We start from the raw sequence: 26,532 nt of genomic DNA on the forward strand, positions 1-26,532 counted from the left end.
CCTAAGAACAATTAAGAAAAGAAAGAAAAAAGAAAAACACTACCCATACTACATACATTACGGCAGTGACTTATAGGGACAGGGGTCATGATTGAAGAGAACTAGGGATACGACAAGACTTGGAAGGGGAGGATGGAACGGACCACCTCGACGCAACTCACCCATACCACCCGCACCACCGAAAACAGGGCGAACGACGACCGTTTCCCACATCTTTCCAGAGTGCTCACCGTCCAATCACGTCTGCAGCACCATCGCGGAAACCAGTACAGCGAAGCGTGCGAGGCCAGCCAGCCCCCCCTTTCGAGAATGGGCACCAGCGCCAGAAGTGACCACCACCAGAAACCACCGATCCATTGAAATCATCCCCCTTCGACAGCCCTGCCTTTCTTAGAACGTGCTTACTACTGCGGGCACAGCCAGAAAGAAGAAAAGCTGGAGTGTGTGTGATCTTCATCCCCCCCCCTCTAGTGTTGGTCTGTTGGAACGTGCTCTTTTCTATGGAGCGACGCAGTTGCCGTGCAGTAAGTCAGTTTGCATAGTTGCACAATCCATTCGAAAGCTGCACTTTCTCATGACAGTCCTTTTTTTTTTTTTTTTTTGGCGAGAGAGCAGCACCACCCTTCTCCATATTCCGCCTAGCACGCTTACAGAAGTGCGCACATTGTCTTCCTGCAGAGTAGATAGGCCCATCCCCTAAGGCAACAGGCGTGCAAAAGGCGTGCAAAAAAAAAAAAAAAAATGGAGAAAAGAGGCTTGTCGAAGAAGGACGTCAGTCCTAGAAAAGTGAACATTTCATCAGGGATACCGCCCGCTTGACACAAACTCGCCTTTTTCACAGTAAAGCCGAACAAGACCATGGCTCTCCCCTGCCTGTGAGGAATAGGCTTGGGGGGACACCTCCTCAGAAGGGGAGGGGGTTCGCATTCCCTCTCCTCCACCTCACTGCCTCGCGCGTTTGGGCGGTTTTAAACTGCAGAATACAAGGTAGACCGTAGATTACTCAAGTAGGGAATAACCATCCCTCAGAGTTGTCAGAGACTCGGAGAATGGGAGGGTTTCCCTTAACCCTTTCTCCCCTCGTAAAACCTGAATGGAATTATTCGAGACGTTCTGGAAGAACCGTAACCGAAGGTGGGAAAAAAAAAAGAATGTCACCCTTTTTAGGCCATTACGTAGAAGGTTAGAGAACCACAGACTGCCTCATCCCGCCGCTTCCGACCAACATCACCACCTTCGCCTTAGCTAAGCAACATTTTGGCAAGGTCGGTAGACGGGCTCTTTTCGGATAGAGTAAATCGTTCTCAATAGTAGTGGTAATTCACAGGTACACGTGGAAAGGCTTTGTTTTGGGGTGTTTGAATGTTTGTATTCATTGATAGGCGCCAGTTGTTTTCTGGTCGTTGTCCCTAGCCTGTACTCGTTTCGAGGGCTTTGGTCTCAGTTCGAGTCTCCGTTCAGCGAACATATCCGCTGACGGTTGGGTTCTTGGCCCAGGTATTGTCTAAACCGTCTTTTCCTCAGCTTTGAGGGAACAGAATCCCTCTCTCCCGTAGTGGCCCAAACACATCCCCAAAAAAGAAAAAAAGAAAAAAAAAAGAATCTGGTATCATCCAAACAGTTGCCAGGAAAGTAGCCCTGTGAAAGCTCTTTTCCCCAAGCCGTTTGCGTATCAATGCGTCAGAATAGAATATTCCGCCCCCCAGAAAAATCATGAGAAGAATTCCTGCCTCTTTGTCTTAGTCCCCGTCTGCGCCTGATATGCTTTCCATAGTTTTCGACATCGACACACCATCACTCTTTGCTTTCCAGTTCCCAACTCCGCGCTGAAGACAGAAATAATAAACAATAAAAGGAAAACCCGCTCCGACAAGTTTACAAGCGCCGTTGCGTAATAGAGAAATTCCGGTCCTTTTTTGCACGACTTTTGGAGATTCCATTCCGGGAAGATAAATCCAAAAGGTAATATGGTCCACGTGTCTCGTAACGAATTAAGTATCCTCATGGATGGCCCACGAGGATGAACGTTGATTAGTTGTTGTTTTTTTGAGTTGATGTCGCCATGTCCTCCAGGATACGTAGGATTGGGGGTGGTCCTGGACATGAATTGGCGTAACGGATAATTGTTCCTAGTAGCAGCCTTGAGGGTGCGACAAGATGGGAACTTGGTGGTGGAAGGGGACGTGAGGATGGATAGCAGGGGCCTGCTGAGCATACTTCAACACATCTCCCCACCAGAACTGGACGAAAGACTTGGTTGGACAGCTGGGCGCTTGCAGTTGAGCCTGAAGAGGAGCCGATGTTGGTACAGGCATCTGGACACGGAATGACTCAGGTCCAGCAAGCTGGGATGGTACAGGGCCAGTGTAATGTTGAGGGATGTAGTCCTGTGTGGAGAAGTATGTTGCTCCGGTATCCTCTGGTTCGTATGTTTGGGTATGGCATGCCATAGTCTCCTGCTGTTCCTGAAGGAAGTCCTCATCAAGGTCATCGATGGTCGAGCCACTTGAGGTGAGCGAGCCCTCGTCAGAAGAACAGGTAGATCCTTCGTCCGAGGATGAGGAAGCAGGCGAGAGGGTATTATCGTAGTCGTCGACAATCGTGTCCTCGCTAGTAACGTATTCGGTAGTATGCTCATGCGGAACCTGGGTAGTCGAAAGCACAGCTGTCGGCGTCGCCGGGATGGTAAACATGGAGCAAGCCTGGATTCTTGCCTTCAACTCGGCAAGAGTAATCCTCTGGTCCGGGTTACGGGTGAAGATCCTCCCCAAGATGTCGTTCAGTTCATCCGACACGGGGAGAATGCTCTTCAGAGTTTCCGGGCATCGGGTGTAAGCCCTGTAAGTAGAATCCTCAAAGGATGCTTGCTTCCATGGGTTGCGTCCGCAGGTCAGGTTGACCAAGATGACTCCGAGGCTCCAGACATCATTTGGTGCGCAGAAGTAGAAAGGTCTCCGGGCGGAGTGGTCCAGGCATTCTAAGAAAAGGAAAGAAGCGACATGTTAGTGGTGTTCAGGGGGCTTGATAAAAGTAGGAAAATTCCTAGGAGTGGATGGCCTACCTGGACTCATGTAGAATGTTGAGCCGCATCCGTAGTCCTCTGACCGGTCGGATGAGGTTGCGAGGCCAAAATCGGCAAGCTTGACTGTTGATCCTTGGTCCGAAACGAGAATGTTCTCCGGCTTCAAGTCTCTGTGGTAGATTCCGAGGGAATGGCAGTGCTCCACGGCATCCAATACTTGCAGGAAGACTCTCTTGGCGAGGTCATCGTTCCCGACATACTGACCGCACTCGGTGATGTTGAAGAACAAGTCACCTTCCGGGCAATATTCCAAGATAACATAGATGCAATCCGGGTCATCAACAATCTTGAGCATCGATACCACGTTAGGGTGGGCCGACGCCAGGTAGTGCAGACGAATCTCTCGGTTCTGGAAGGCAACCTGTCGACGATCCAATGGGGTTCCATCTGGGTTGAATTTGCTGAGGCACTTGACGGCGTAACGGACTCCGGTCTTGACATCCACTGCGGAATACACGACGCCATATGCGCCAGTACCAAGAATGGTTTGCAACTGCAACTTGCCCTCAAGAAACCTTCCGAGTCTCGCCTCTGGTGTTAGCGGGACATATCGTGCCTGGCAGTGAGGTGCTGTCGTGATGGGTTGTTGGATCGAACACTTTGTGTTGTCGTACACCGGCGACGCGGGAGGGGTGGGATAGCCAAATCCTGATACATGCTGCATGTTATGTGATTTTTGCGGGTCCAAATGGGAATCCTTTCTCTGGCGGTTTATAATGGGTCTCGAGGGCGAGATCCAAAGTGGAAGAGAAGAAGAAAAAAGTAGAAACGGCCTTTGTCCTTTGGGTTGGTATGTCCTGGGAGTCCAAAGTAATAGTCCTGGGTTATTATCCTACGGCCTGAGATGGGTTGGTAGTCCTATGAATGGATCGGTCTGAGGAAGTAGAAAAGGTCGAAAGTGCAAGACGTCGAGTCAACGAGTCAAACACGGTAATTGTCGCCTAGTGCGGGATGGGTAGCGAGCTGAGGTCGGTGAAGGTCGGTGTCTGTTGTGAGGCGGAGGTGGGAGGGCGACTGAGATTCCAGTTTCCCGAAGATCGTGAAGAGATGTGAAGAGGTCGACGGGAAGGAGCGTGGTGGAAAAGGTGATGATTGAAGTCTCGAGACAAGTCGAGCCAGTTGTACGGTGGTGGGATATGGGTGGTTGATAATGACTGCCACCACCCCGATGAGGAACGAGGCGAAATGATGTTAGCGCTACGGCTACGTACCCATGTCAAAGTGCGTTGCGTGGAGCATCCACCATGGCCGGTGGCTCCAAGGACACCCCAGTCGTCTTCGATATTAGCAGAGCAGGGATGAGCGGCTTGCCATGTCTTAGCCATGGATCCACCAATGCACCGTCTATTCTTGAGTTCGACATGAGCAGCGGGCCAGTGGGTTAGAGTTGATAGAAGAGCCTGAGGCCTGAGAGCCTGGCTTGGAGCTACGCAGTACGTAGAGGGCCGAGGGGGCGTGGAGCCAAAGGGGGCGTGGTCGTGCCCAGGCGTGGACAAGTGACCGGCAGAGCTTCTCTACTGGAGCAGCCACCAGGATGCCACTAGCAGTCGTGATTGGCGTCTCTGCGCAATTTACGAGCAGGTATTGTCTGACGCACCAGGTAAAGTGGCCCCGTCCCAAGGGGGTGTGAGGTGTGAGTGGGTGTGAGCTGTGTCACCCCTCACTTCTCGTGTGTTGATTCTTATCCACCACCCCCAGCCGTGCTCCATATACCCCTGCCACCGCTACTGGCTGAGTGTGTCAGACGAAACGGATGGTCGATGGGTGTCGAAGAAACGGGGCGTGCGTGAGTCGTCGCCTCCTAAGCACTCATGGGACGACCCTGGCGGAGGGAACACAGACTGTCCGTTGCTCTACCCTTCCCTTCCCTTCACTTCCCTTCTCAGCTTTCTCGCTGTCAATCAGAGGCCCGGTGCCTTGTTGGTGACTGACTGCTCCGTGCTCTTGCTGCCACCGCTCGCCCTCCCTAAGCGATACTGAGTGAGCCATCGTCATAGGCCTCCTGTGACCTGTGATGTGCAGCTTCTTCCATTCTTCTCTCTCTCCAGCCTGCCCTTGTCTCGCCTGCCGCAGGGCGAACGTCCCCGTTTTCGTAGGATAATGGAGGAAAGCCTCACGCTTGAACAAAACCCCCTTGGGGGAACGTCGGAACCGGACATGGAATCTCAGTCGAACGATGATCGAATGAGACACGTCTTCCTTCACCGCGACTTGGGAGTATTCGGCCTGGTCTAGCGACGTGGTATGCTATGGCTTGTTGCAGAGCCCCGTACTTTGAGCCACAGCTATCATCAATGCCGCGTGGTTCGAGGTCGAAAAAGACGCTGTTGACACCGGGTAGAGCTGGTAGCAGGGTAATCTGTGACTACCGCCAAACACCGACTGAGAGCGGGCGACTTGGGATGCCCAGTCACAATAGTGCTACCCGCGACCTAATTGGCTCACTGTCATGGTCTCGTAGCTGACGTCGGAGCCTTTGTGGCGCTTGGCAAGCTGTTTGCATAAAGTCCGGGAGTTGATGAGTGTGGGCTTCGGTGGCCGGTCAGCCTTTCTGTTGCAGATGCTGCCTCGCAGGCTGGTGACTGGATCAATGCTAAGCAGATCTGGCTCTGGCTCACAGGATGCCCGTCGCTTCCCATCCATCCTTCGCGGGAGCATTGATTGGCTTCCGGATTTTTCGCAAGCGGTCATCTTCCACCTGGTGGCCACCCCGTGGCTGCACCAACTATGGAGTACGTACACCACACACATTCTCTCTTAGCAACAGTTGTGAAGTGTAGATCACCTGTAGCGCCATGATTGGTCGACAAGGATAGATACGGCCAATCATCTATTGAGAAGCACTTTAGGATGCTTGCGTCAATACCATGACTGCTAGTAAGGCGAGCCAATGAGTAATGTTCTGCACAAGCGACTATCGAAGTAGTTGGTGCCGAGCTAAGTGCTCTATACCTACTGTGTATGGTCGAGTCGATACGAATGGCCGGGTAGACTGCATATTTTGCCAAACAGTAACGACGGGGTTTTCACATTTGCGGGTGCACAGTTATGTGCTGGCTGGCTATGTCTGCTGGTCTGGTTGCTGGCAGTCCGCGGCCGACTCGATTAGGACACCAAGTTCGCTCGATGACGGACGGATCATTGCCATGATATTTTTCTTTTCGAACTGGTTGTGGGCCGTTCTGGCCGGTCAATCCGAGCCCGTCTGAGCTTCTGAGGTCTCATCAGAGCATGACAGTAGACTCGAGACTGAGAGCATGATTAGACGTGTAAGGGCGGGTTCAGGACCGTGGGGTCGGATTTAGCACCATAGGCATCACTCAGACTCGGTACGAATACGCAGTAGGTAAAGGCTGGCGGAGTCGAGGACACGGTAGCCTCTCTGCAAATGATGAGCTGCGGAGTGTGGTGCCTCGAAATTTACGGCCAAATCTTTCCATGTCGGCCTTGGGTTCGCGTGCCCGTGGCCAACTTGGCCGGAGACGAAGCAGCGGCAACTCCAGCATCTACGGAGCAGCAAGCGGAACAGCAGGCCTGGACTCGGTGCGTGTGGAGACTCAGGGCGGGCGAAGGAGGATTCGGTTTGCCTCTGGAATGGGCTTTTGATCCCGGCCAGTGACGGCGGCCAACGTGGTCATGGGTCGCACATGGGCCTGAGATTGCGAACGACCGTTTGAATGGGCGGGCCAGGGTTGAGTTCCATGAAAAGAAAGTGGATAAGCAACCTGAGCGTGCCGGGCGCTGAATGGACAAGCAGATTGATGTTGTGAGGTCTCTCTCTTTTTTTTTTTCTCTTTTTTTTTTTTTCGTTTCTCTGGAATCTGCCGTACACTTGACCCTAGGCACGCCGTGACGCTGCACGCCGCAATCCAGGCTTGATGAACGCCGCAATGCTGCATTGCTTGGATGCGTATGGTGCATAGGTCTTTGCAGTCTGCAGCAATATGCTGCACGTCTGTGTGGCTCGGAGCGGTAAACGGGCAGAACGGGGAGGGACTGGCTGGGGTTGATTCGCTGTCAGGGTTGCTTGAGGTTGAAGCAGTCATGCCTGAGGCCAGGATCGTGTGTCATTCTGGCACAGCGTTGCAGGCGAGCCGCGAAAGAGAGAGCTGGTTGTTGAGAGTGAGGGTGAGACTTGAGAGAGAGTCGAACGTCGACAAGACATGGGTGGTATGGTCGTGATGGTGTGGTGTCAAAAAGTATGTGGTCTGTGTGGTGCGCAGTGGCAGCGTCTCTGGAGTCTTGTCACCTTGTGCCGTTCTAGCGTAGTCCATGGGCCATGTGTGCGTGCCACTGGCCAGTCCGGGCGATTCGGGAATGGAAGAAATGCAGAGGCTGCAGGCGAGCGAGAGCAGCCTCGTAACGACTTGATGGGGTCGCTGTACAGGGGTCCCTGGGCGCAAGCTCCCGACGAGTGAGGCTGTCGACGACGGAGCTATGATGGATCATGATGGATCATGATGGTGAAGGGGCCACGGGGGGCCCATATAATGGTCTGCAGAGGCTGATCTCGCCAGCCCAATAGGCAATTTCGGGCGTCCAGTTGTAGCATAGCGCCCGTGGTTCACGATGTAGTGTAGCATCGTCTGTGTGTGTGTGTGAACTTGTGAAGTCCCAACTCCCCCGCCAGTGTGGCCATCGGCAAGTTTGCAAGCACAGCTGAGCAGAGCAACCAGCGCGCGCCTCCCGGGCTCTGGGTTTTGGTCCAGGCAGAGTCTCAGTCTTGATTCCACGGGCGTCTGTCTCTTCGGTCGAACTACTCGTGCCGCCTAGCGGTAGATGGACGGTGAGACGGGATTCCACTCAGGAAGTTGGTAAAGCAGAGACTCATCATTCATGATGCGCTCCTTCATAGTGGTGTGGCAGGCTATGATGCCACTGCTAAGATAAAGGCCGGTCGATTGGTAGCGAGCTTGATGTGATAATGTCAGACTGGGATTCGATGGAGCCTGCGATGACAGTCCAGGAGGAACATAGTGTATCCGTAGGCCAGTCCCTAGTATCGTGAAAGTGGTTCTCTCGTCGATCACGATGGTTTGCTTGTCTATGCGACACTGTAACCGTAAGCAGACCGAAATATCCGAAGACAGCGGAGTGTAAGAGTAACAGAAACTCTCCGAGCACGGCTACGACGTCCGACCGCAAGCCACTAATTGTGATGGAGAGAATTGCAGCATACCGTACTACCGAGAAGCAAGACGATGTGCAGTCCTGCAAGGGGTGAGATTGAGGAAGATGACGATGGAGACAGGTAGCTACTCTTCTTGGTGTTCGTTGGAGTTTCTTCCTTCCTTCCTTCCTTCCTTACCACCCCGCCCCATCGATTCTCTAACCAATCATGTGCTACTTTAGACTATCCCAATAGCCTTCTTGACCAATCAGAAAACAAGGCGCCCTCTCCGGTCTGAAGTCACACTTGCTGGAAGGATTCAAGGAACGGGAAGGGGCAGAGAAACATGGTAACGACCGGTGGCTATCTGGTGGCTGGTGCTGGTGGCGGGTCTTGAATAGAGTACGTATTAGATCACGTGACAGATCCACCTCAGCCAGCCCGTGACTGCCTCACTTTCCTGCTCCCTGCCACTCCTGCCGCGGTCCCACCGGATGCTTCCTTCCCCCTTCCCATGCATAGTGTACCAATGACCAGTAGCTGCCTGAATATGGCTCATGCTGCCTCAGGCCATCAATCTGAGAAAAGAAACAAGCGGTCTGCAGGAGCTGCATCGATCACGGAAAACGCTTACCGCAGCCGGGCTAGCGCATCTGTCAGATCTCATCGTCCAACTCGTTCCCTCTCTCCATAACTCTTGGTCCGCCCGTCCAACTTCAAGGCGTGCAGCTCGGTCCTTGGCCCTTGTCCGTCGTCGGTCCCTGCCTGGGAATATCATCCCGACTATTCGAATCTCTGCGACGCTATCCTTCGGATACCCCACGCTCTTTCGCTCTCTGCATTACACGTATTACCGACATGGCGACGGCCCCGGTATAACACCACGTTAATAATACGCCGTGCTAAGAGCAGCGGTTCGCTTCTGCGACATTCCCAAACCTTGTTTGTCTCTCGCCCTTCTCATTCCCAGTCAGGGCCAACTTGGCCAACCCGGTTCCAGGCGCCAAGTGTGTCCGCTACTGCAAACGAGAAACAGCCGGGCCAAGCATCGTGGTCAGCATCGCCATCATCAGATGGGCAAGAGCCCAGGAGCCAGTAACAGCAACCGTGCCTAAGGAGCAATAGACAACAGCTAGCAGGCTGAGATGGTGGCGGAGGGAGAGACAAATACCTATAAGTGTTCAAACACTGTGACTACCTATCGCCTATAGCGGAAAGCGGAACACACGCATACACTTATCAAGGACGAAGATATACCAATGCGTTATAAACAAACACGAATAGAAGAATGTATCCCAGCAGCCGCCTTCTGCTACCAGACACTGCAAGACAAAAATCGGCTGCGTTTCCTCCGCCGGCAACTCTTGGGAGCAATAACATCTCGGGTTATTTTCCAACCATCCGAATTCCGTCCAACAAGTCACAATGCGAATGGCTTGAGCACGCACGCACGTCCTGCCGCTCGAGACAAGCTCGCAGGCGCTCCAGCCACGGAGTCTAGGGAGGAGTCATCGTGGAACCCACTTGATTGGCGACACAAGCCTCAGCTCCGTCTGTTTGTGTTCCGGTGCAGGGCAAAGGACCGTCAAATGCTCCGTACACAGGGAGCTCTCAAGCGAGACTCGATTGTGAAACGGCAGTCAGCACGCAGGGCCGCACTCCCTCGTCCGCTGCTGATCCTTCAATCTAGATGAGGCAAGATGCCGCTCCGTGTTCAAGAACAAGGCTGCACCGGGCATCCGTATCCGACCTCCGCAATATTGAAGACCTAGATGCTGGTGCGCATACCCAATCTCGGCTTTTCTGGGGGTGCCCTTCCATCTCACTCAAACAAACGTGGAGCTGGGGGTCTTCACCAGGTCAAGGAACGGAAATGATTTCATTGACAGCGATCCCCGAAACCACCACCAATTCTTTTACCTTACCACCGACACCATAATTGCTTTTTCTCGGCATCGTTGGTGTCTAGCACATTCACACTGCAGACGCCCGTCAAGCACTTCTTCTCCCTGCGTCCCGTCCCCCGCAGACCAAGAGCGATCCGTACCAGAACTAATACCGGTATGGCCTCATATCGCGCCATCACTACATCGTCCTGAGCTGACTTACTTGAGTCAGCCAGGCTGTCACAGTGCAGATGGTTTGTGGCGGTCGAAATCCACATGCCCCTGTTGCATGGGCTTGGTGCAAGCCAACCAATCCGACGTGGCTAGGTCGTCAATCTAGGTATGCGCTCGATTTCACGCAGATTAGCGCTCATATTGTCTTGGCCTTTCGGGATTAAGCTCGCTGCCGGAGCCACGCCGTCGTCTGTGCTTTGAGACATAACAGCTTGGGGTCTACTTCTTCGTCTCTGATTCGCTCGACACTATAGATGTGTTTGCTCTCTGAGGGTTTGCATGCCGGCTTCTATCGAGTTCTCGATACTAGCTGACTTGGACCGGCTGTTTGCGTCTCCGCTGGACAACGGAGACTTCAGCATCCCCGCGGCTGGACTCTACCAATGGGACTTTTCGCAGGATCGTCTACTGATCTTACTCCTGGCGATACCGCATTATCATATTCGAGCTCGAGAAGAGACGCCATGCCCATGTTGGAAGGCATCGTGGTTTCCCTCCTAGGAACACCGGCAGTGATCGATACTCACTCACAGCCAGACAATGCGATAGTATCCAACGTCAGACCTTTAGGCGACCGCCGTTGGCGATCCATTCGGGGAATGCGTGCGTTTGACTTGCAATATCGATTTGAGGCATTTAGTCAGAAACGTCCTGTTGTCGAGGGAATTGCATCAAGAAGCCAGCTAACCTACTGGTCTGAACTCACCCAACACGTGAGTCGGCGTGGCAAGCTCTGGCATGCGTTTGGTGATCCTCGGAACAGCTAATTACTGTCCCGATGCAGGCATCCTGGAGCAGCTAGACATTTCCCATGGCGGACTGAGGGGATATTCGGAGCGTGTGACTCGGCTCTCCAGCCAACCCCGAAATCAACAGCGGACGCAACCGAGCCAGCATTCCTCGGCAACGTTGTTCGAATGTTCAAGAGTCGAAGGCATTCCTTGGTTGAGCAAACCCACATTCTGCCCCAAAAGACGATAGCTAGTATGGAGACGTGGCTCACGTCGTTCTCCGCTACATGCTTAACCTCCGCGGCTGAGAGATCACGAGAAACACAAGCATGGCTCACGGACCTGAGACTCAGTCTACCACAGACTTGCTGCACCATCAGGTGTCACTGTCTCTGCTGGACCGGGGCGGAGGAGATCCCCCACGTTCTTGCCGTGCAGCGAACTGGGTACCACGCTCCCGTACAAACTCAAACTTTTGCATGAGGCAACTCAACCACATATTCAGCTGCACAGGCGTGGCTTGCTTTGTTAATAAGACAGGGTTTGTGGTGACCACCAAAGCCACCTCAGCAATCCGATCAGGATCCAGCCTTGTCTCTCTTTTTTTTTTTTCTCCCGGCTTGAGCTTGGACTTTTCCAGTAGTCCGATGTTGTTCGCAACACACCTCAAACATGCAAGACCAGGCCAACCTGTCACTCACGGGGCCAATCTATTCATGCGATGCCCGGCATCCCGGGGCTGCTTTGAAAACGTAAGCAAATCCGCTGGTGTGGTTTCCAATCAGCGCGCTCGCCTGGTTATTCTCTTGTTTGACGATGCCCTTGTCGCTACCCATCCTCGCTACCTTAGGATGGATGGCACCCTGGACTTGTGTATGGTGAACTCTGGAGTCTGAACGAGACCATCACTAAGCCTTGGATACAGTATTACTCCGTACACACTACGCGCAGACGAATATTCTCTGCCAATAAATGACCCGCAGCGCAACCTTGCGAAATAAGCCGATCATATACACTCCATCGGCTCCGGAACTTGAACCACGGTCAGGGCCTAGCGCTCATCAAATCATTCTGCGACTTAACTCAATAAGGATAAAACGCTGCGGGACGTTTACCACAGCTTGCAACGTATTGCCTCGTGTTAATGAGGCTCTCCTGAAGTGGTGGGCAAGGGGAGACAAACGCGGCGCTAACGGCCGCCATGAGGCGATAGACTTGAATCGCTTGACAAGGGTTGACCGAAATTCGACGGTCCGCCGGTGAGATGGAACTTTCTTAGAAGCATGTTGCAACCTTTCGCATAACACCCGCCCCCGTCCTGAACTACATAGCAATCTTGTTCTCCAAAAAGCCAAGCATGGCCAGCGAACGCAAGGGAAGAAGAGAACGTTTTTGGTCTTTTTTTTTGCTGTGCGACAGAGAAGCCTGCGTTTGCTTTTCTCTCAGTGCTCGTCGGATTTCGGCTAGCCAAAGTTCGCAGCGGCAGTCAGTTGTTGCGGTGAAATCGACATCTGCCTCTGATCATTTGGCAACCACGCAAGTCTGCCTGCTTGCTTTTCATTTGCCGAGCAGATCGCAATTTTGCGTTCAGCCGAGCACTCGTAGGCGGACCGAAGAAGCAAAAAGTGCGGATAGTATCCACGACTGTTGAACCGTTGATGGCCGGATTGGCGCTGCAGCCAGGGGCTCCATAGTCACACCGAGGGATCCCGGCAGCTTAGTCTCGGTCGGCCGTTCCTTTTCGTATCGTCTCGGAATCGTTCATGACAGAAACGCCGGAAGTCAAAATCTACCAGGTCAGGTGAACGCGGCTGGTTCTTCCAATAGTGTTCCATTCCATCCCCTGCGCTAGCGAATGCGTCGGGCATGTTACTCAGCACACACGCTGTGGCTAAACTCACGGACCAGACGACACTTGGACTGGATGATTCTCACGAGAGCAATGTCTCTCTATCCCTGCGGGATTGTGTCATGGTCGATCCGTGCTCGTGGAAGCCCGGTGCGGCGCCAAAGACGTGGAGACACGGCCTTTTCGCTCCCAAAAACCGCAACTTTGAAGGCACATCCGATTTAGGGGTCTTGGGACAAGGTGAGACTCTGACGACGAGGCGCTGCCAAACAAACAAACTAAGGTCAAGGGACTGCGCGCCATGGCGGTCTAGAACTATGCAAATTGAGGCTGTCGAGGCTGACAAATGGCGCTACCCGTAAGGTACGCGTGCTTTCGATCTTTTTGGCAAACTCAACGGGCACGATTGTGACTTTGGAGCCCTTACCGCCTTGGACTCGGGCAAACAGACAAGCGCGGCGTGTCGCGATGTTATCATCACAACTCGACGCACAGAGGAGCTAGCTGCAAAAGTGACTCAACCTCTAACACGGGCATTCGGCTATCTGTGCTACATTGGCACGGCCTTTCTTCGCACCGCAGCACGTCAGTGATCACGATCAGGTTGAAGTCCTTCGCCCTCACATCCTACTTTGTCAATGGATGCTGCAAGTCGAGGGCAGTGTGACTGTGTGAGTGGGCTTCACGGAGGCTGCACTCTATCAGGGACAACATCCAACCAACCCTTACGAGCCCACATTCACAGCTACGCACCGGCTAGCCCGGGCGCCTCTGGTCTGGATCATGGATGGATGCAGTCGAATCGACTCGGATTTCAAGAGTCAATCCATGCTTGATACCTCTCTGAATGGTTGTACGGAGTACGGAGTATGCTGTGCATGGAAGCCCAGTCTATTCTGCAGCCTGAGCGGTTTGCAGAGTTGATGGCAAGCCGCGGAGGCTGCAAGGAAACCCTATCTCGATAATAAAGATTCCCTCGAATCATGAATGAACCACCCGCCAATAGAACGAAGTGTTCCAAACGAAACAAGTTGTTAATGGCAAACCCAAATCAAAATCCGGCAGCTCTCAAAGTCTTGCAGACGCGCCCCACACAGCATCCAACCTATCCACTGCAATGGGAACTTTGATACAGACCACATAATTAGTGATAATTCAGTGGGGAGTACTCCGTATTCTGGAAGGTAACCCGCACTTTCTCCGGTTCACGATCCACGATTCAAACACACGGGCACAGCCTCGTCAGCTCCATACCGCCCTCGTATACGTGAAGCACTGCCGCACGAGAGCCAGGGTGAAATGCTCCCCAGGACTGTTTGGGATGCACCAGCATTGGATATGGAATGGGAAGAGGATTCTCGATGACCGATGTCAGCGGTGTGGGCAGCCACAGGTCAGTGATCGATCATCAACATGTCATTGACATGGAGTAAATGTCGCATGGCCTGGTAGTTCGCATATCGATTTGCAGATCTCAAAGCCCCCTAGGGTTCGACTTTCGCATTGCTAAACGATCCCCTGATTATGAGGACACCTCCATCGAGATTCTCATTCTCCAACAGCGATTCCGAGCCAACCGTCGCAAAGGACTGAAGAAGGAAGGAGGGTTGTGGAGAGGACGTCTTCCTCATTCGCCATACGGTAGAGATCTTCACTGTGTTGTGCAGCTGTGATCTCATGGTCCGCATCACAGGCCCGCGAGAGGGGTCGTCGAATGCCAACCAGTACTGGGGCTTTCTTGGTACCTAGAAGATCGATGGCATAAGCGATCTGCAGCGGTTCTGGGACGGACGACCAGGCGTGCCAGTGTCTCGTCACGGCGCCTTCGGATGGCCGTCAGTACGTTATTGGATCCCGTACTGCAGATCACCAAATCCCACACCGCACCGCCCGTCCATCTCAGCGCGGGTGGTGGTCTCGAGCATCGAGCTAGGTACCACAAGGAGTAAACGAACGCTCAAACCACCGCCATTCACGAGAATAGTCCCAGCTCGATATTCTCAGAGAGCATGAGGTCTGTTGAGCAATAGAAAGCCAGGGAGGGATTGGACCCCTAAAAAGGGCGGCGGCGTGCGCCAGGACCGTTCAATGACCTCACCCCTTGCGTCAAGCGTGGTTCCATGGCGCGTGTATTCTGTCATATCTCCTCTCGTCTCCCGAGGCGAGACAAGCCAAACGACGTGACGGCATTCCACTAGAAGGGCTCGATGCTTCAGGGTCCAACAACCAACCTAGACGACCGTCCCAACGGTGCGCCGCGGCTCAATAAGCCAAACGGCCGGCGGGCGTCAACCCCTCAGCCCTCTGCCGTCAGCTTTCAGGAGAATGCCGCCCCCCCTTTGGTGATCGACTCGATCTGCTCAATGCGCGCGAAAGAATGCAGCACCAGCAAGCCTCGGATGGCCGATCTGCGGTACGCACATTCTTTTCTTGGATAACCAGGAGATTTTGACCAACCGTGCCAACGAAGGTATGCCACTAAACAGGTTGGTCCTACACTCCTACTACTGTGGAGGATTTCAGGGTCCATCTCGGAGGGGTCGATCAATCATGCAACGTCCGGGGTGGCATTGAATGTTGTTCTTGTTCTTTCTCTCCGCCGGGCGTCGAACCTAATTCCACCTCGACCAGTTACGTGCCAACACTGCGAGTCGAACGACGACGATGATGAGAGCATGGCCCAGGGGGTAAGCCTGTGAGGCATCCAGGGAATGGAGCAGCAAAGATGGGTGCCCGACACATGTCCAACCAACCAACCAACGCCTGACGACGATCATTGGAAAAGTTATCCAGAGAGTTTTCTTGGCTGGTTGGTCCCAACGGCCCTTGGTTCATGGTTAATCAGCGGGCGATGACAGCCCTAGCGAAGCGGACGTCTTTCGAACGGGAGACCCTGCGACGTCGACGCCGTTGATCAGTGCCTTACGGATATACTCCGTACTCACAGCAGGGTAGGCATACGGATGCACCACTCTGCCACTCACATTATCCCTCACGGATACAGGGCGGCAGGTCACAGCAGGGCTGTCAGTCCCCAAGGAAGGGCCCCCGTCCCCGGCTCTCCCTTTGCTCTACCCCGCCTCGTTGATTGAGGCCCCCGCCATCTCCGTTCGGCACTACCGGGGGGCACCACGGGGGGGACACGGCCGACGCCGTTACGCACCATCCAGCGTCCACGACTCCACACTACCTACCACCGTCACTACCACAACCTCCCGTCCTCTGGTAGGCAGTGCGAGTACCCGCCGGTTGGCCGCATCAAAGCAACAACGTACATCCATGACTTGCCGCTTCCCGGCGCCGTGCAACGACGGCATCGTGATAATCTCTCACTTCTCTCCCTTTCTTCCCTCGCTCGCCTCACACACCTGTGCCCTTTGGTCCAACCTCTTCGGTACTTGGTAAGGCAGGTCAATCCTGCTGGTGCATGGGGATACCAGCCACCGGGATCCCGCATTCTGCCTCCAGACTACGGGCTTTCCGTCGAACGGGATATGCCCTACGTGACTTTGCTCAGCAACCAAACTCAGCCAAGGCCTCTCGTCTCTCTCCGCACATGAGGAACTTGGAGGGGATCCCGTGTTGCCGTCTCGTGCTGTATCCCACTGATGCCCGCTGCGGTCGGCCATAAGCACGCAGCCGCGGTCGCCGCAACATCTGTTGGAAGGTGCCACGCCCCGTCTTCCAAGAAAGTGTATGAATTTTCTTTCCCAGGCTCCAGCAGCCGTCATTGATGCTGTGCAACCTCGAGACGGCGCTGTGCCAGAAGGATCCCCAACGCCCGTTGTCGCCCGCCCCCGCTGCCGCTGCTGCTGCTCACCTGAGATTCACCTGAAAGGTCAATTTCGAGGGTGCCCGTCAGCTGCTTGCACGACAGGCGGGGGCCGCGAGGTCTAGTGGTTCGGGAGCGATGCATATGAGACTGTGCCTCCATCCTTCTCTATGGGCGGCAAACATGCACGTAGCTTAAGATGTAGAGTTATTGCCTCAATGTTATTCTGCTGCCACCAGCAGCGGAGGGATCAATTCGGATGCGTTCAACGAGTGAATGGGTACAAGCCAACGCCAGTAGACGGGTGTCCTACCAGCCTGGATAGCAAGGCAGCCGCTCGTGACATTTCTGCCGGCGTCTCTCTCGCGCGCGCGTATGGAGTTTGCTTTGCCTTCCGCGTTTCCCACGTTGGCTACTCTGCCTGGATCCATGCCGTGATGCACATGGTGGCTGGGCGTAGCCTTGCGTTTTGAGGTATGTGGCCTCCAGGCACGGGCGGTTCCCGTACTAAGGCTGCGGGTTGGGGTCAGGTAGCGACGACTTTGTTGGCTCTTTCCTCGCAACGAGCGCTGGATGAGTCAGACTGGATTTAGACGTCTTTTGTACGGTTTGATTTATTTGAATTCATGCAGTCGAGGTTTTTATAGCGTGTGAATTGATGTGAGGGTGCCGATTGTGGTTTACATGGGGCCGCAAGGCTGGATGTTGAGATATCGCGATTGGCAGAGAGCGCGTTATCCGTTCGGTGTGCAGCTGTGTATTCACACAGGATCCGGCCCGGCCCTGACAAAGTCTGTTCATGTCGTAGAAGACGAGTCATTCTGTTCTCGGGGTGGCTGGTTTGGTGTGTGATGCCGCGCGAGTTGCTGGCTACCGAATTTCTGCCTCGCGACACTTTTCTCATTTCGTCTCTGGATGAGACTTGGTTATTTGCCCAGTGAGACTGACTACAAACGAGCTGGCTTTCCGTGTTACGATTTCTCAAAATGAATGAGAAACCAAGATTGCTCATTTTTCTAGCGTTTAAAGGTTTTCTCTAGCAGGGTTGAAGGCCAATGAATTATTTTGTGAACTTGGTTATAATGGTCTTTTTCCATATGTTTACTATGGTTGGGTTCATAGCGAATATAGCCTTGTGATGCTTGAGTGTGAAGCGTCATATCACCAACGGTATTTTTCCACTTCATCACGTGGACTTACCCTCATTGGAACGTTTTCAACGTTTTTCAACGTTGTCGATGTAATTATCATTGCCGCAACTCTCCACAAGCGGTACGAGGCATCTCAGCCTCGCGTCGCATGTGTGGGCTAGGCCAGTCTCCAGTCACGAAGATGTGATACACCCAAAGAAACAAATCACTTCATTGCCCTGTAGAAGGTAGTAAGAGACGGCAACTTTGTACACTCATGGTTGTTGACCCCAGGTCATCTAGATATCTATTCCTTAGAAAGTCATCTCATGCGATCATCATACTTGTGGTGACACCTACTGAGATATTGGAAATGCTTCCCGGAGAAATTGGAATCTGTGTATGACACATCTAGGCTCTGGAATCAAGAACAAGTAGCCACGCCATATCTCAAGTAATCGCTGGCGAGAGAGAGAGAGAGAGGCGCCTCGACCTCCGTTAAGCTGGACACTAGACCCTCTAAGGTGTTACTCCTTTTACCCCCTCTGCCTAACTTCCTCACTTGGCCCTGGAAGGAGATCCCATCCAACTCGTTCATCGAAAACCACACGCCATGCTCCTGCTCACACTCGCTCCTACCCACCCGGACTCAAGCTCATATCTCAGTCTCTCAAAGGAATCCCAATCCTCCCTTGCCCTCCCAAGATGTACAGCTCAAGACAATGCGCTATAGCCCAAAACAAAACAGAAGGGGAGAACAGCATCACGGGCTCGGAGTTCTCGAACCCCGCCGCATGATAAACAATCCTTCTGCACGGGGGGTAAAAAGTTCCTATCAAAGATTTGACATGACATGGCGTGGCATCTCCATTCCGCACCTTGGGTGGGACACTGACGGCGTATGCCCCGGATACTCGAACCTCACGGACGGAGAGAGTGGTTTACCCAAACGCTGGAGATTAGATGAGAGCCTCTGTGCTATTCATGTCTTTGACATACTTCCTCTAGATACTCGAACCCTTGACCTCCTGAACCCCTAACCCCTTTTCCCCTTGGAGCCTCTCGACTCCATATCTCGATCCCCGCGAGCCCTTGGACCCTCGCTCCACTATGACAGATCTGTCAACTGGCTCGCATCTTCGACCCTTTTCGTCCATTCTCAACAAAGGTTTACCATAGTAAACGGGTCTATCAGGGTCCAGTCTCTTTAGATATCTCAAGCCTTGTTACGAGCACGGATAGACACGGGAACCGAAACATAAAAATCAGGAAAGAATCAGGAATTCAAGCATTCACCCATGAATGCGCTGGTTCACCCGCTCCATACTTCGCAAGGTCGGTGAGAGAGAGGCATAGGCTAGAGGTACGTGGACATGATGCTCGGATAGGAAGCAGAAGAGCACCAGGCCTCTTGAGCTAGTACTACAGCAACTTCCCTTCTGTCCCGCCACTGTTCCTCGCGATGAGAATGAAGGATGCGCTGTGTGGATATTCAACCGACTCCATGGTGAATATCACCCAAGGTCAGGCACATTGTTGCTAAAGGTACCTGAAGCCAATACCGAGGCTTTTCCGCAAAATGGCACTCTGCGGATCTGGAGTGATCATATCATGTCATAACGCAATGTAGTCTCCATTTCATCTAATGCTTTTGTTGGTGTCTAAAGAGGCGCTTCGCAGTAAGAGTTGTGCCTCCCTTATCCTCATACAAACATCTACACGCCACACTGTCTAGCTATGTTTGTCGACCAAGGTTGATCAGGGTGCCCCTGGAATCAGAGCAGTGGCCTCAAGGGACAACAACACCCCTGTCATCATCCTACAAACACACCCAACGGCGTCTTCCCAACATGGGACTACTCGCCACGCCCCTCATCTCTTCACAGGCGCGGCGGCCTTCGCAGTAAAGAAGGGATGCCTCAGCGCGTCGGCGGGCTTGATCCTCTTCTCCGGGTTAAGCGTCAAGCAGTGCTCGAGCAGGTCGACAAAATGGTTCAGGTCCCTCGTCTCGGCGTCGTTCATACCCGCTGACGCGGCAAAGAGGCGGGTGCGCAGATCACGCGTTGGTTTGACGACGGGCAGGACCCTGGCGGTTGTCTGTGTGAGGATGTTCGTTAGCGACCAGCTGAACTTTTCTACTACTATTTTCAAACAAAAGGGCCCATCATCGGCCCATCGACAAAACAAGGTAGTGATGCAATGGCGTAGCAGGGGCCTACCGGGATAGGCTTGCTGCGGAGGGACCCTCCGGTCGGGGGAAACATTTCCTATCAACTTTGACAAATCGACCCGACACGTTGGACCCTTTGTGCAGGACACAAGGGGTGGCGGAGAGGCAAAAAAACAGGGGTATGTAGGGGAAACTAGATATGGAGCGAAGTTGAGATGATGCGGCCGTGACAAACAGTCCCTGAGACAGCTCATCCTCCGAAGATGGGAGGATTCGTTCGCGGGCCTTCCATACTGGGATACCATTCCACCCCAGCAAGTCATGCGAGTCCGAACAGTCCGGAGTGTTTGCTTCCAACAGTATCGTGACTGGTCCAATGTCGACGGCGACCAGCCCGTCAGCTGGGCGGCATCGCGACGCGAGCGTTCCGGGCACGCGCTCGGCCTTAACTGACGGACGGCCCGCATAGCTGTGGGAGGGTGGATACGTGCGAACGCATGTGCAGCCGCGCCTCAGCGCTTACAGCCGCACTCCGCCTCCACTAGACCCAACTTGGGACCCCGTCGGCCAAAATAGCAACTCTGAGGGATGATTGGGTCATGGGTTCAAGTTTTGAAACGAGACAGAATGCAGAGGCGTTGAGATATGGGGAAGAGGAGTGAAAGACAGATGCAAGCAAAACAACAAACACCGAGACCACGAACCAATAACGTACCTTTCCAAGCGCCTTGTCCCGCTCCATGCTGACAAAATTGCCCATTTCATCAAAGTGCATCGCCGAGAGTTGACCCCGTTTGTAGAGCTTTGGCGTGATCTTGCCACGGATCTCCATGATGGCCTTGAGCATCTGATTGTTGCTGTCGCCCGCGAAGAGGATTTTGCCCGTGTACAGCTCATACAAGGTGGCACCGATGGACCACATGTCGATGGAGTAGTCGTAGGGCATACCGAGAATGATCTCTGGTGCTCTGTAGAAGCGACTGACTAGGTACGGGGTGATCTCGTTGTGCGCCGTGGCTGCGTCAGACTTGTCGATGCCGGTTCCCAAGTCACAGATTTTGAGCACATTTCGGCTCTCGTTGACCTACGGACGGTTAGTTGAGTTCTTTGTTCAACAGCCAACATTGGCAATACTTACTAAGATATTGTCAGGCTTCAAATCTGCATGGATGACACTGCATTTGCGCATGTGAGCAAGGCCAATGAAGATTTGATGGGCGTATGCTCGCGTAGCACTCAAGTTGATACCGACATTGTTGCCGAATTTCTTGAGCACTTCGCGCAGGTTAAGACTCAGGTTCTCAAACGCCATGCACAGGTGACCCTTGTGGTCGAAATGCCGTTCAAACTTGACAATGTGCTTGCGATTTTCTGGATCGGCGTCGTTGAGCTTTTGCAGAATGGCAATCTCGGTGAAACCTCCCTTCCTCAGCGCATCGTTGTTTCTCATAATCTTGACAGCGACCAGTTTTTTGTTCGTAATGTCGACGGCCCGCGCAACGCCGGAAAACATACCCTTGCCCAAAGCCGACTGGACCTGATAACGGCCGTTGAGGATCTCGCCAATGCGAAGCTTGTAATAACCGTCCTTGTCGTCGCCCTCGAGAATGGCTCCGTTTGTCGGCGCAAGAGCGGGTGAGGCCTTGGACTCGTCCACCACAGCTACCTTGACAGGGTTAGGTGCGGCGTACTTTTCATCATCGAAGTCTTCAGCAAACATGTCGAAATCGTCATCGTCGTCGTCGTCTTCTGATGACTTCTTCGCGGGGGCTTCCTGAGGTTGATCCTGTGGCTGCGTCTCGTGCTTTGTGTCAGGAGCTTCGCCATGAACGCCCACGTTGCCGTGTCGCAGTTCATCGCGCCTCTCGTCCTCCTTCATGTCGGCCGTGGGATCGTAATCTGCAGCTGAGGGGCCGTCCTCTTCCATTGCGTCGCCACCGCCATGAGTGTTCATGAGGTCACTCTCATTCACAATGTCAATAGCGCCAGGCGAACTCCCGTCTCGGGCTGGTGAGGCAATGTCTGCAAACTTAGCCTCTGTCAAACTCTGGAGGACAAGATTCTTACCTGTGCCTGGGGTACCAATATCCGCTGTTGGAGTGCTTTCCCGGGCTGGTGATGGAATCGCCGACTTGTCAGTCGCATGCAATGCGTGAATAAGCAGTGGAGTAGCTGAACTAGACTTTGCGAGTAGCTCATCACGGCGTCGTCGCCTGCGTTCGATCTCAGCTTCCTCGTCAATGACCATCGGCTCCTCGGGCTCATCGTAGCTATGATCAGGTTCCACCACCTGCGGAGCGCTATCGTCGGGCGTTAGCAGGAACCGAGTCCTCTTGGAGGGAGGAGGGGAGACGGACGCCTGGCCCCGAGAGCGAGAAGCCGCAGAATTTTCACGGTCTGCAGAGTCTTTCACAGGTTTAGCATCTTGTCTGGAAGCGCGCGAATCCATTCCTACAGCGACCCCGTTCGGCGCCGCGCCTCCGTTTCGGGCGTTTCGGTCCCTGTTGTCATCGTACTTTAGGCCGCGGAACGAATCGGTGAGACGATCGCGCCCGCCGTCTCTGGCGTAGTGATCATCGCGACCTCCTCGCTCACCGCGCGGGGGCCGGTAGGGCGACCTGGTACGGTTACGCTGTCTCTTATCCGGGTATCGGTCCCTCTCGCGATCGCGCTCCCTGTCCCTGTCTCTGTATGCGTCTCTCTCGCGGCTGCGGTTCCTGTCGCGACCGTCGTAGCTGGTGTTCGAGCCGCGGGACGGCGGGCGGTCTAGGTCTTCGTACGATACGCGTGAGCGGCGGTAGTCATCCCTTGCGCCGTCTTCGTAATGCACGCGGAAGCGGCGGGTTTCCTGTCGTCCTCCACCAGCGTAGTCACGCTCGTCACGGGCGCGCTTAAAGCCGCGGGGCGGCGGGGGGGAACGGCTGCGTCTCGAAAAGTGGTAGTTGTTTCTGGCGGAACTGTCGTACTCGGGGGAGTTGGAGGCCGAGCGTCTATCTCGAGTTCTGTCTTGACGGTCAACACCGTTTCCTTCAAACTTCTTCGGCAGTGAAGTTGCCTTCAAATCCACGGCGTCATTCTCCATGATCTCGCCCTCGTCGGAACTCGACGCCATGTTTGCAATGCGATAGCAAGTGCGGTGCTCTTGAGCTCTAGTCTCGACCGTGTGCAGACAAGCACGTTCCTTGCGTAAGGTAAGTTTTGCAGCAGTGATCCGCCAGAGGAAGGAATCCCCTAGGTCTTTTTGCGCGCAAAAAGCAGCAGCGACGTGTCAGCAGAGATCACCAGAAGATTGATGTGCGGCAGGAATTGTTTGCGAACCGGATGACTGTGTCGACTCAGCTCATGGGGAGAAAGAAGGAAGCAAAGGCGACACTAGAAAACCAGAGGGCAATTAAAAGAGGAGGGGGAAGGAGGATCAAGTGTCGTAATGCAATGCCAAGGAAGAGCAGTGTTGTTTGTGTCGAGACGACTCGGTGCCTTCCAGCGATCAAGGGTCGACAGGTGGTGATTTTCGGTGGTGACGAGACACTGGCGCCGCGCCGGAGAAATCAAGGTGGCACGGAACACAGCCGACCACACCGACGTCGAGCTTGGAATGTTCCGTGGATGTCCCGGCTCCACTACACTGGGTCACCTGCATATAGTATATAACTGCATATTACTCTCGGAAAGGAATAAACCATAACAAATCTTTATAAACGGGGACCCTTGACCGATTCGTCGAGGAGGGGCAATTTTCACCCCACGTCCGCCCGCCTCGCTACGCCGCGCTTCCTCTTCTCCTTTCGACTTTACGACTGTGCAACATTTGCGACTCCAGATTCTGCCTCTTCGCCTGACTGTCCACCGCTCTTCCTCGCCCAAAGCCGATCTTCAACCCAGTTTCTTCCTCGACAACCTCGCAAAAATGGGTGGTGCAAGCCGTGAAGGTAAGCAATCTGCCGTCGCATAAGATGGGACAACCCAGCTTTTTCCAACCCAGTCCTTGCGTTGCTGACAATGATTTTCTCACAACAACAGGTGGCAAGGCCAAGCCTCTTAAGGCCGCGAAGAAGGCCCAGAAGGACATGGACGAGGACGACCTCGCTTTCCTCGAGAAGAAGCGCGCCGGTAGGTCCCGCACGTGTACTGACGGGACGGATGCTACATTCCCTCTCCCGTCTCAAGTTTCTTTGCAGATGGAGACTAATGTACGATAACAGAGGAGAAGGCTCGCAAGGAGATGGCCGCCAAGGCCGGCGGAAAGGGACCTCTCAACACCGGTACCCAGGGCATCAAGAAGAGCGGCAAGAAATAAACCGGCTGCTGGGTGGGCGGGATTGCGAAATAACCAGAAGTCGACGACCGCGCGCACACAACAAGAACGGTGCCCGACTTACCAAAGGCCGGGACCACGGAGGAGCGCTTTTTCTTTTACATACCTACAACAAGCATGCAATGAAATGATATCAAAAGAGTTCTCGATCTTTGACAAAATCGACATGGATGATGCCGGCTACCTTGACTGTTGTTTTTCATGCTCTGAGGTCTCTTGAAGTGTCAGACTGTAATTGTGTTGACTCGAGACTCGAAAATCGGACTCAGGATCTTCGTTCTTGCAATTGCAGTGCAACGTCCAAAAACTGGAACAGGCGGGGGGCTTTAAACAGTGGAAATGCGCCCGCGGGTATTCGTCGTCTTTTGCTACTCGTAGCAAAGATTTGCGCTCGAGAGTCACCTCCCACAGAACCCACCGGCGCTCTCTTCTCCATCCAGTGCCCGTTTCACAGTCGATGTTCACGCCTGACTGTCCAGCAGCACATGCTTACCTTGAACTTTGGAGGCACATTTACCTTATGTAAGGCAAATGTCCAATTGTCTCACCTGATGCCCGCTCTCTTCCCGGCGGATGGTCCAGTCTGACCGACGGGCCGACCGTTCAGCGCATTCTTTGCTCGGCTCCAGCTGGCGGCACTTGTGATGACAACGGCCTCGGATCCGTTCGGTGCGGACCGAGAGAAAAACACATGATTTGGTGCCGTCTGCTGTTGCTGCTAAGGAAAATCTTCAAGCATGTGGAAATGCAGATGCCAGCAGGAAAAAAAGAGGAAATCCCAACAATTCCCATCCCAATAAATCAGGGCCCTCCCTTTTACGTAGCTACCCCTGGCCTGACCCGCCGCCGCACACCCGGCGCTAGGCGTCAATCCGTCATCGCAGTTGCAGCACCTTACCTTATGTGCCTTTGTTGAACGTGCGCGCCCGTGATATCTCAACGGCCTTGAAATGCTTAAGAAGGACCACACCACATGCTACTATAGACATCTTTTTTCTCTCTTGATTTCCGACGCATATAGACAAGAACAACACCAAAAGATACCATCAACCTAAACAATAAACCACCAAAATGACAGCTCCAGAAATAGCCGACGGCACAGCCGGCCTCAGAAACCGCCGGCGCTCCTCCCACGACACCACAACCCTCCTATCAACAGTAGAATCCTCCGCCGCCGCCCTCGAACGCAAAGTCGAAAAGGCCCTCCTCGTCCTCTGGGACGACCTGCCCGCCTGGCGCCGCGACAACCAATTCATCATCACCGGCTATCGCCCAGACTCCAACTCGTACCGCGCCTCCTTCCGCTCTTTGGGGTACCTGCACAACGAGTCCGTCAACATCTGGTCCCACCTCCTCGGCGCCGTCGCCTTCGTGATTACCGGCGCGGTCCTGTATGCCGTTATCGCGCCGCGCTACGAGTCGGCTAGCGATGCCGACATGGTTGTCTTTGGGTGCTTTTTCGCCGGCGCCGTTGCGTGTTTGGGCATGAGTGCCACGTACCACGCCATGAGCAACCATTCGCCCGAGGTCGCGAAGTGGGGGAATAAGCTGGATTATTCGGGGATTGTGTTTCTTATTGTGGGCAGTTATGTGCCGGCCATGTATTACGGCTTTTATTGCCATCCTGCGTTGCTCAAGTTTTACCTCACAACGGTACGTCTCACTCACGCATCCCTCACTCACCCTTCACTTGTTCCTCATGATATAACCACCCCTCAAATGTCAAATCTCACTAACATAACCTCCCAAGATCTGCCTCCTAGGCCTAGGCTGCGGCGCAGTCTCCTGGATCGAATTCTTCCGCGCCCCAGAATGGCGCACCTTCCGCGCCTGCATGTTCACCGCCCTCGGCACCTCGGGCGTTGTCCCCGTCCTCCACGGCCTGACAATTTACGGCCGCCAGGAGATGGAGGACCGCATGAGCCTCAGCTGGGTCGTCCTGCACGGCCTCATGTACATCTTTGGCGCGTTTCTGTACGCCTTCCGCTGGCCGGAGCGCTCGTTCCCGCGGACGTTTGACATCTGGGGCAGCTCGCACCAGATTTTTCACTTTTTTGTGGTGATGGCCGCCGTGACGCATTTGTATGGCATGGCTAAGGCTTTTGATTATCATCATACTGTTACAGGGGGCAAGTGTTTCTGATCAGAGGGGTTTGTAGATGGTGGTAGATGGTGTAATGAGGTTCATGAGTCTCGGATACATGATGTTTTTTACTGTATAGAAGGTTGATAATAGAGGGTATCATTCATACT

At 53.7% G+C, this 26,532-nt stretch overlaps 8 protein-coding genes across 8 annotated transcripts; 3 read left to right on the forward strand and 5 right to left on the reverse strand.

Moving 5' to 3' along the window:
* Positions 1-2,129: 2,129 nt before the first annotated feature.
* CABS01_02148 (uncharacterized protein) lies at positions 2,130-3,746 on the reverse strand (the record flags this gene model as incomplete). Its single annotated transcript, XM_060535526.1, has 2 exons — positions 2,130-2,977; positions 3,062-3,746. The coding sequence occupies 2 exons, from the start codon at positions 3,744-3,746 to the stop codon at positions 2,130-2,132; spliced, it is 1,533 nt and encodes a 510-aa protein (XP_060395831.1).
* Positions 3,747-4,023: 277 nt separating this feature from the next.
* Positions 4,024-4,407, reverse strand: CABS01_02149 (uncharacterized protein; the record flags this gene model as incomplete). Its single annotated transcript, XM_060535527.1, has 1 exon — positions 4,024-4,407. The coding sequence occupies one exon, from the start codon at positions 4,405-4,407 to the stop codon at positions 4,024-4,026; it is 384 nt and encodes a 127-aa protein (XP_060395832.1).
* A 484-nt stretch (positions 4,408-4,891) lies between these two features.
* CABS01_02150 (uncharacterized protein) lies at positions 4,892-5,740 on the reverse strand (the record flags this gene model as incomplete). Its single annotated transcript, XM_060535528.1, has 2 exons — positions 4,892-5,329; positions 5,528-5,740. 2 exons carry the CDS (start codon positions 5,738-5,740, stop codon positions 4,892-4,894), a joined length of 651 nt encoding a protein of 216 aa, XP_060395833.1.
* A 762-nt stretch (positions 5,741-6,502) lies between these two features.
* Positions 6,503-7,003, reverse strand: CABS01_02151 (uncharacterized protein; the record flags this gene model as incomplete). The annotated part of the gene is made up of 1 exon (XM_060535529.1): positions 6,503-7,003. One exon carries the CDS (start codon positions 7,001-7,003, stop codon positions 6,503-6,505), a length of 501 nt encoding a protein of 166 aa, XP_060395834.1.
* Positions 7,004-19,666: 12,663 nt separating this feature from the next.
* CABS01_02152 (uncharacterized protein) lies at positions 19,667-23,076 on the reverse strand (the record flags this gene model as incomplete). The annotated part of the gene is made up of 4 exons (XM_060535530.1): positions 19,667-19,891; positions 20,076-20,433; positions 20,507-21,048; positions 21,103-23,076. The coding sequence occupies 4 exons, from the start codon at positions 23,074-23,076 to the stop codon at positions 19,667-19,669; spliced, it is 3,099 nt and encodes a 1,032-aa protein (XP_060395835.1).
* Positions 23,077-23,871: 795 nt separating this feature from the next.
* CABS01_02153 (uncharacterized protein) lies at positions 23,872-24,261 on the forward strand (the record flags this gene model as incomplete). The annotated part of the gene is made up of 3 exons (XM_060535531.1): positions 23,872-23,893; positions 23,985-24,074; positions 24,167-24,261. 3 exons carry the CDS (start codon positions 23,872-23,874, stop codon positions 24,259-24,261), a joined length of 207 nt encoding a protein of 68 aa, XP_060395836.1.
* A 188-nt stretch (positions 24,262-24,449) lies between these two features.
* CABS01_02154 (uncharacterized protein) lies at positions 24,450-24,866 on the forward strand (the record flags this gene model as incomplete). The annotated part of the gene is made up of 1 exon (XM_060535532.1): positions 24,450-24,866. One exon carries the CDS (start codon positions 24,450-24,452, stop codon positions 24,864-24,866), a length of 417 nt encoding a protein of 138 aa, XP_060395837.1.
* Positions 24,867-25,350: 484 nt separating this feature from the next.
* On the forward strand, positions 25,351-26,422 carry CABS01_02155 (hemolysin III family channel protein; the record flags this gene model as incomplete). Its single annotated transcript, XM_060535533.1, has 2 exons — positions 25,351-25,932; positions 26,030-26,422. The coding sequence occupies 2 exons, from the start codon at positions 25,351-25,353 to the stop codon at positions 26,420-26,422; spliced, it is 975 nt and encodes a 324-aa protein (XP_060395838.1).
* Between the last annotated feature and the right edge of the window lie 110 nt (positions 26,423-26,532).

Source organism: Colletotrichum abscissum, assembly GCF_030869225.1.
Source record: "Colletotrichum abscissum strain IMI 504890 chromosome Unknown Scaffold_4.1, whole genome shotgun sequence".
Classification (NCBI taxonomy): domain Eukaryota; kingdom Fungi; phylum Ascomycota; class Sordariomycetes; order Glomerellales; family Glomerellaceae; genus Colletotrichum; species Colletotrichum abscissum.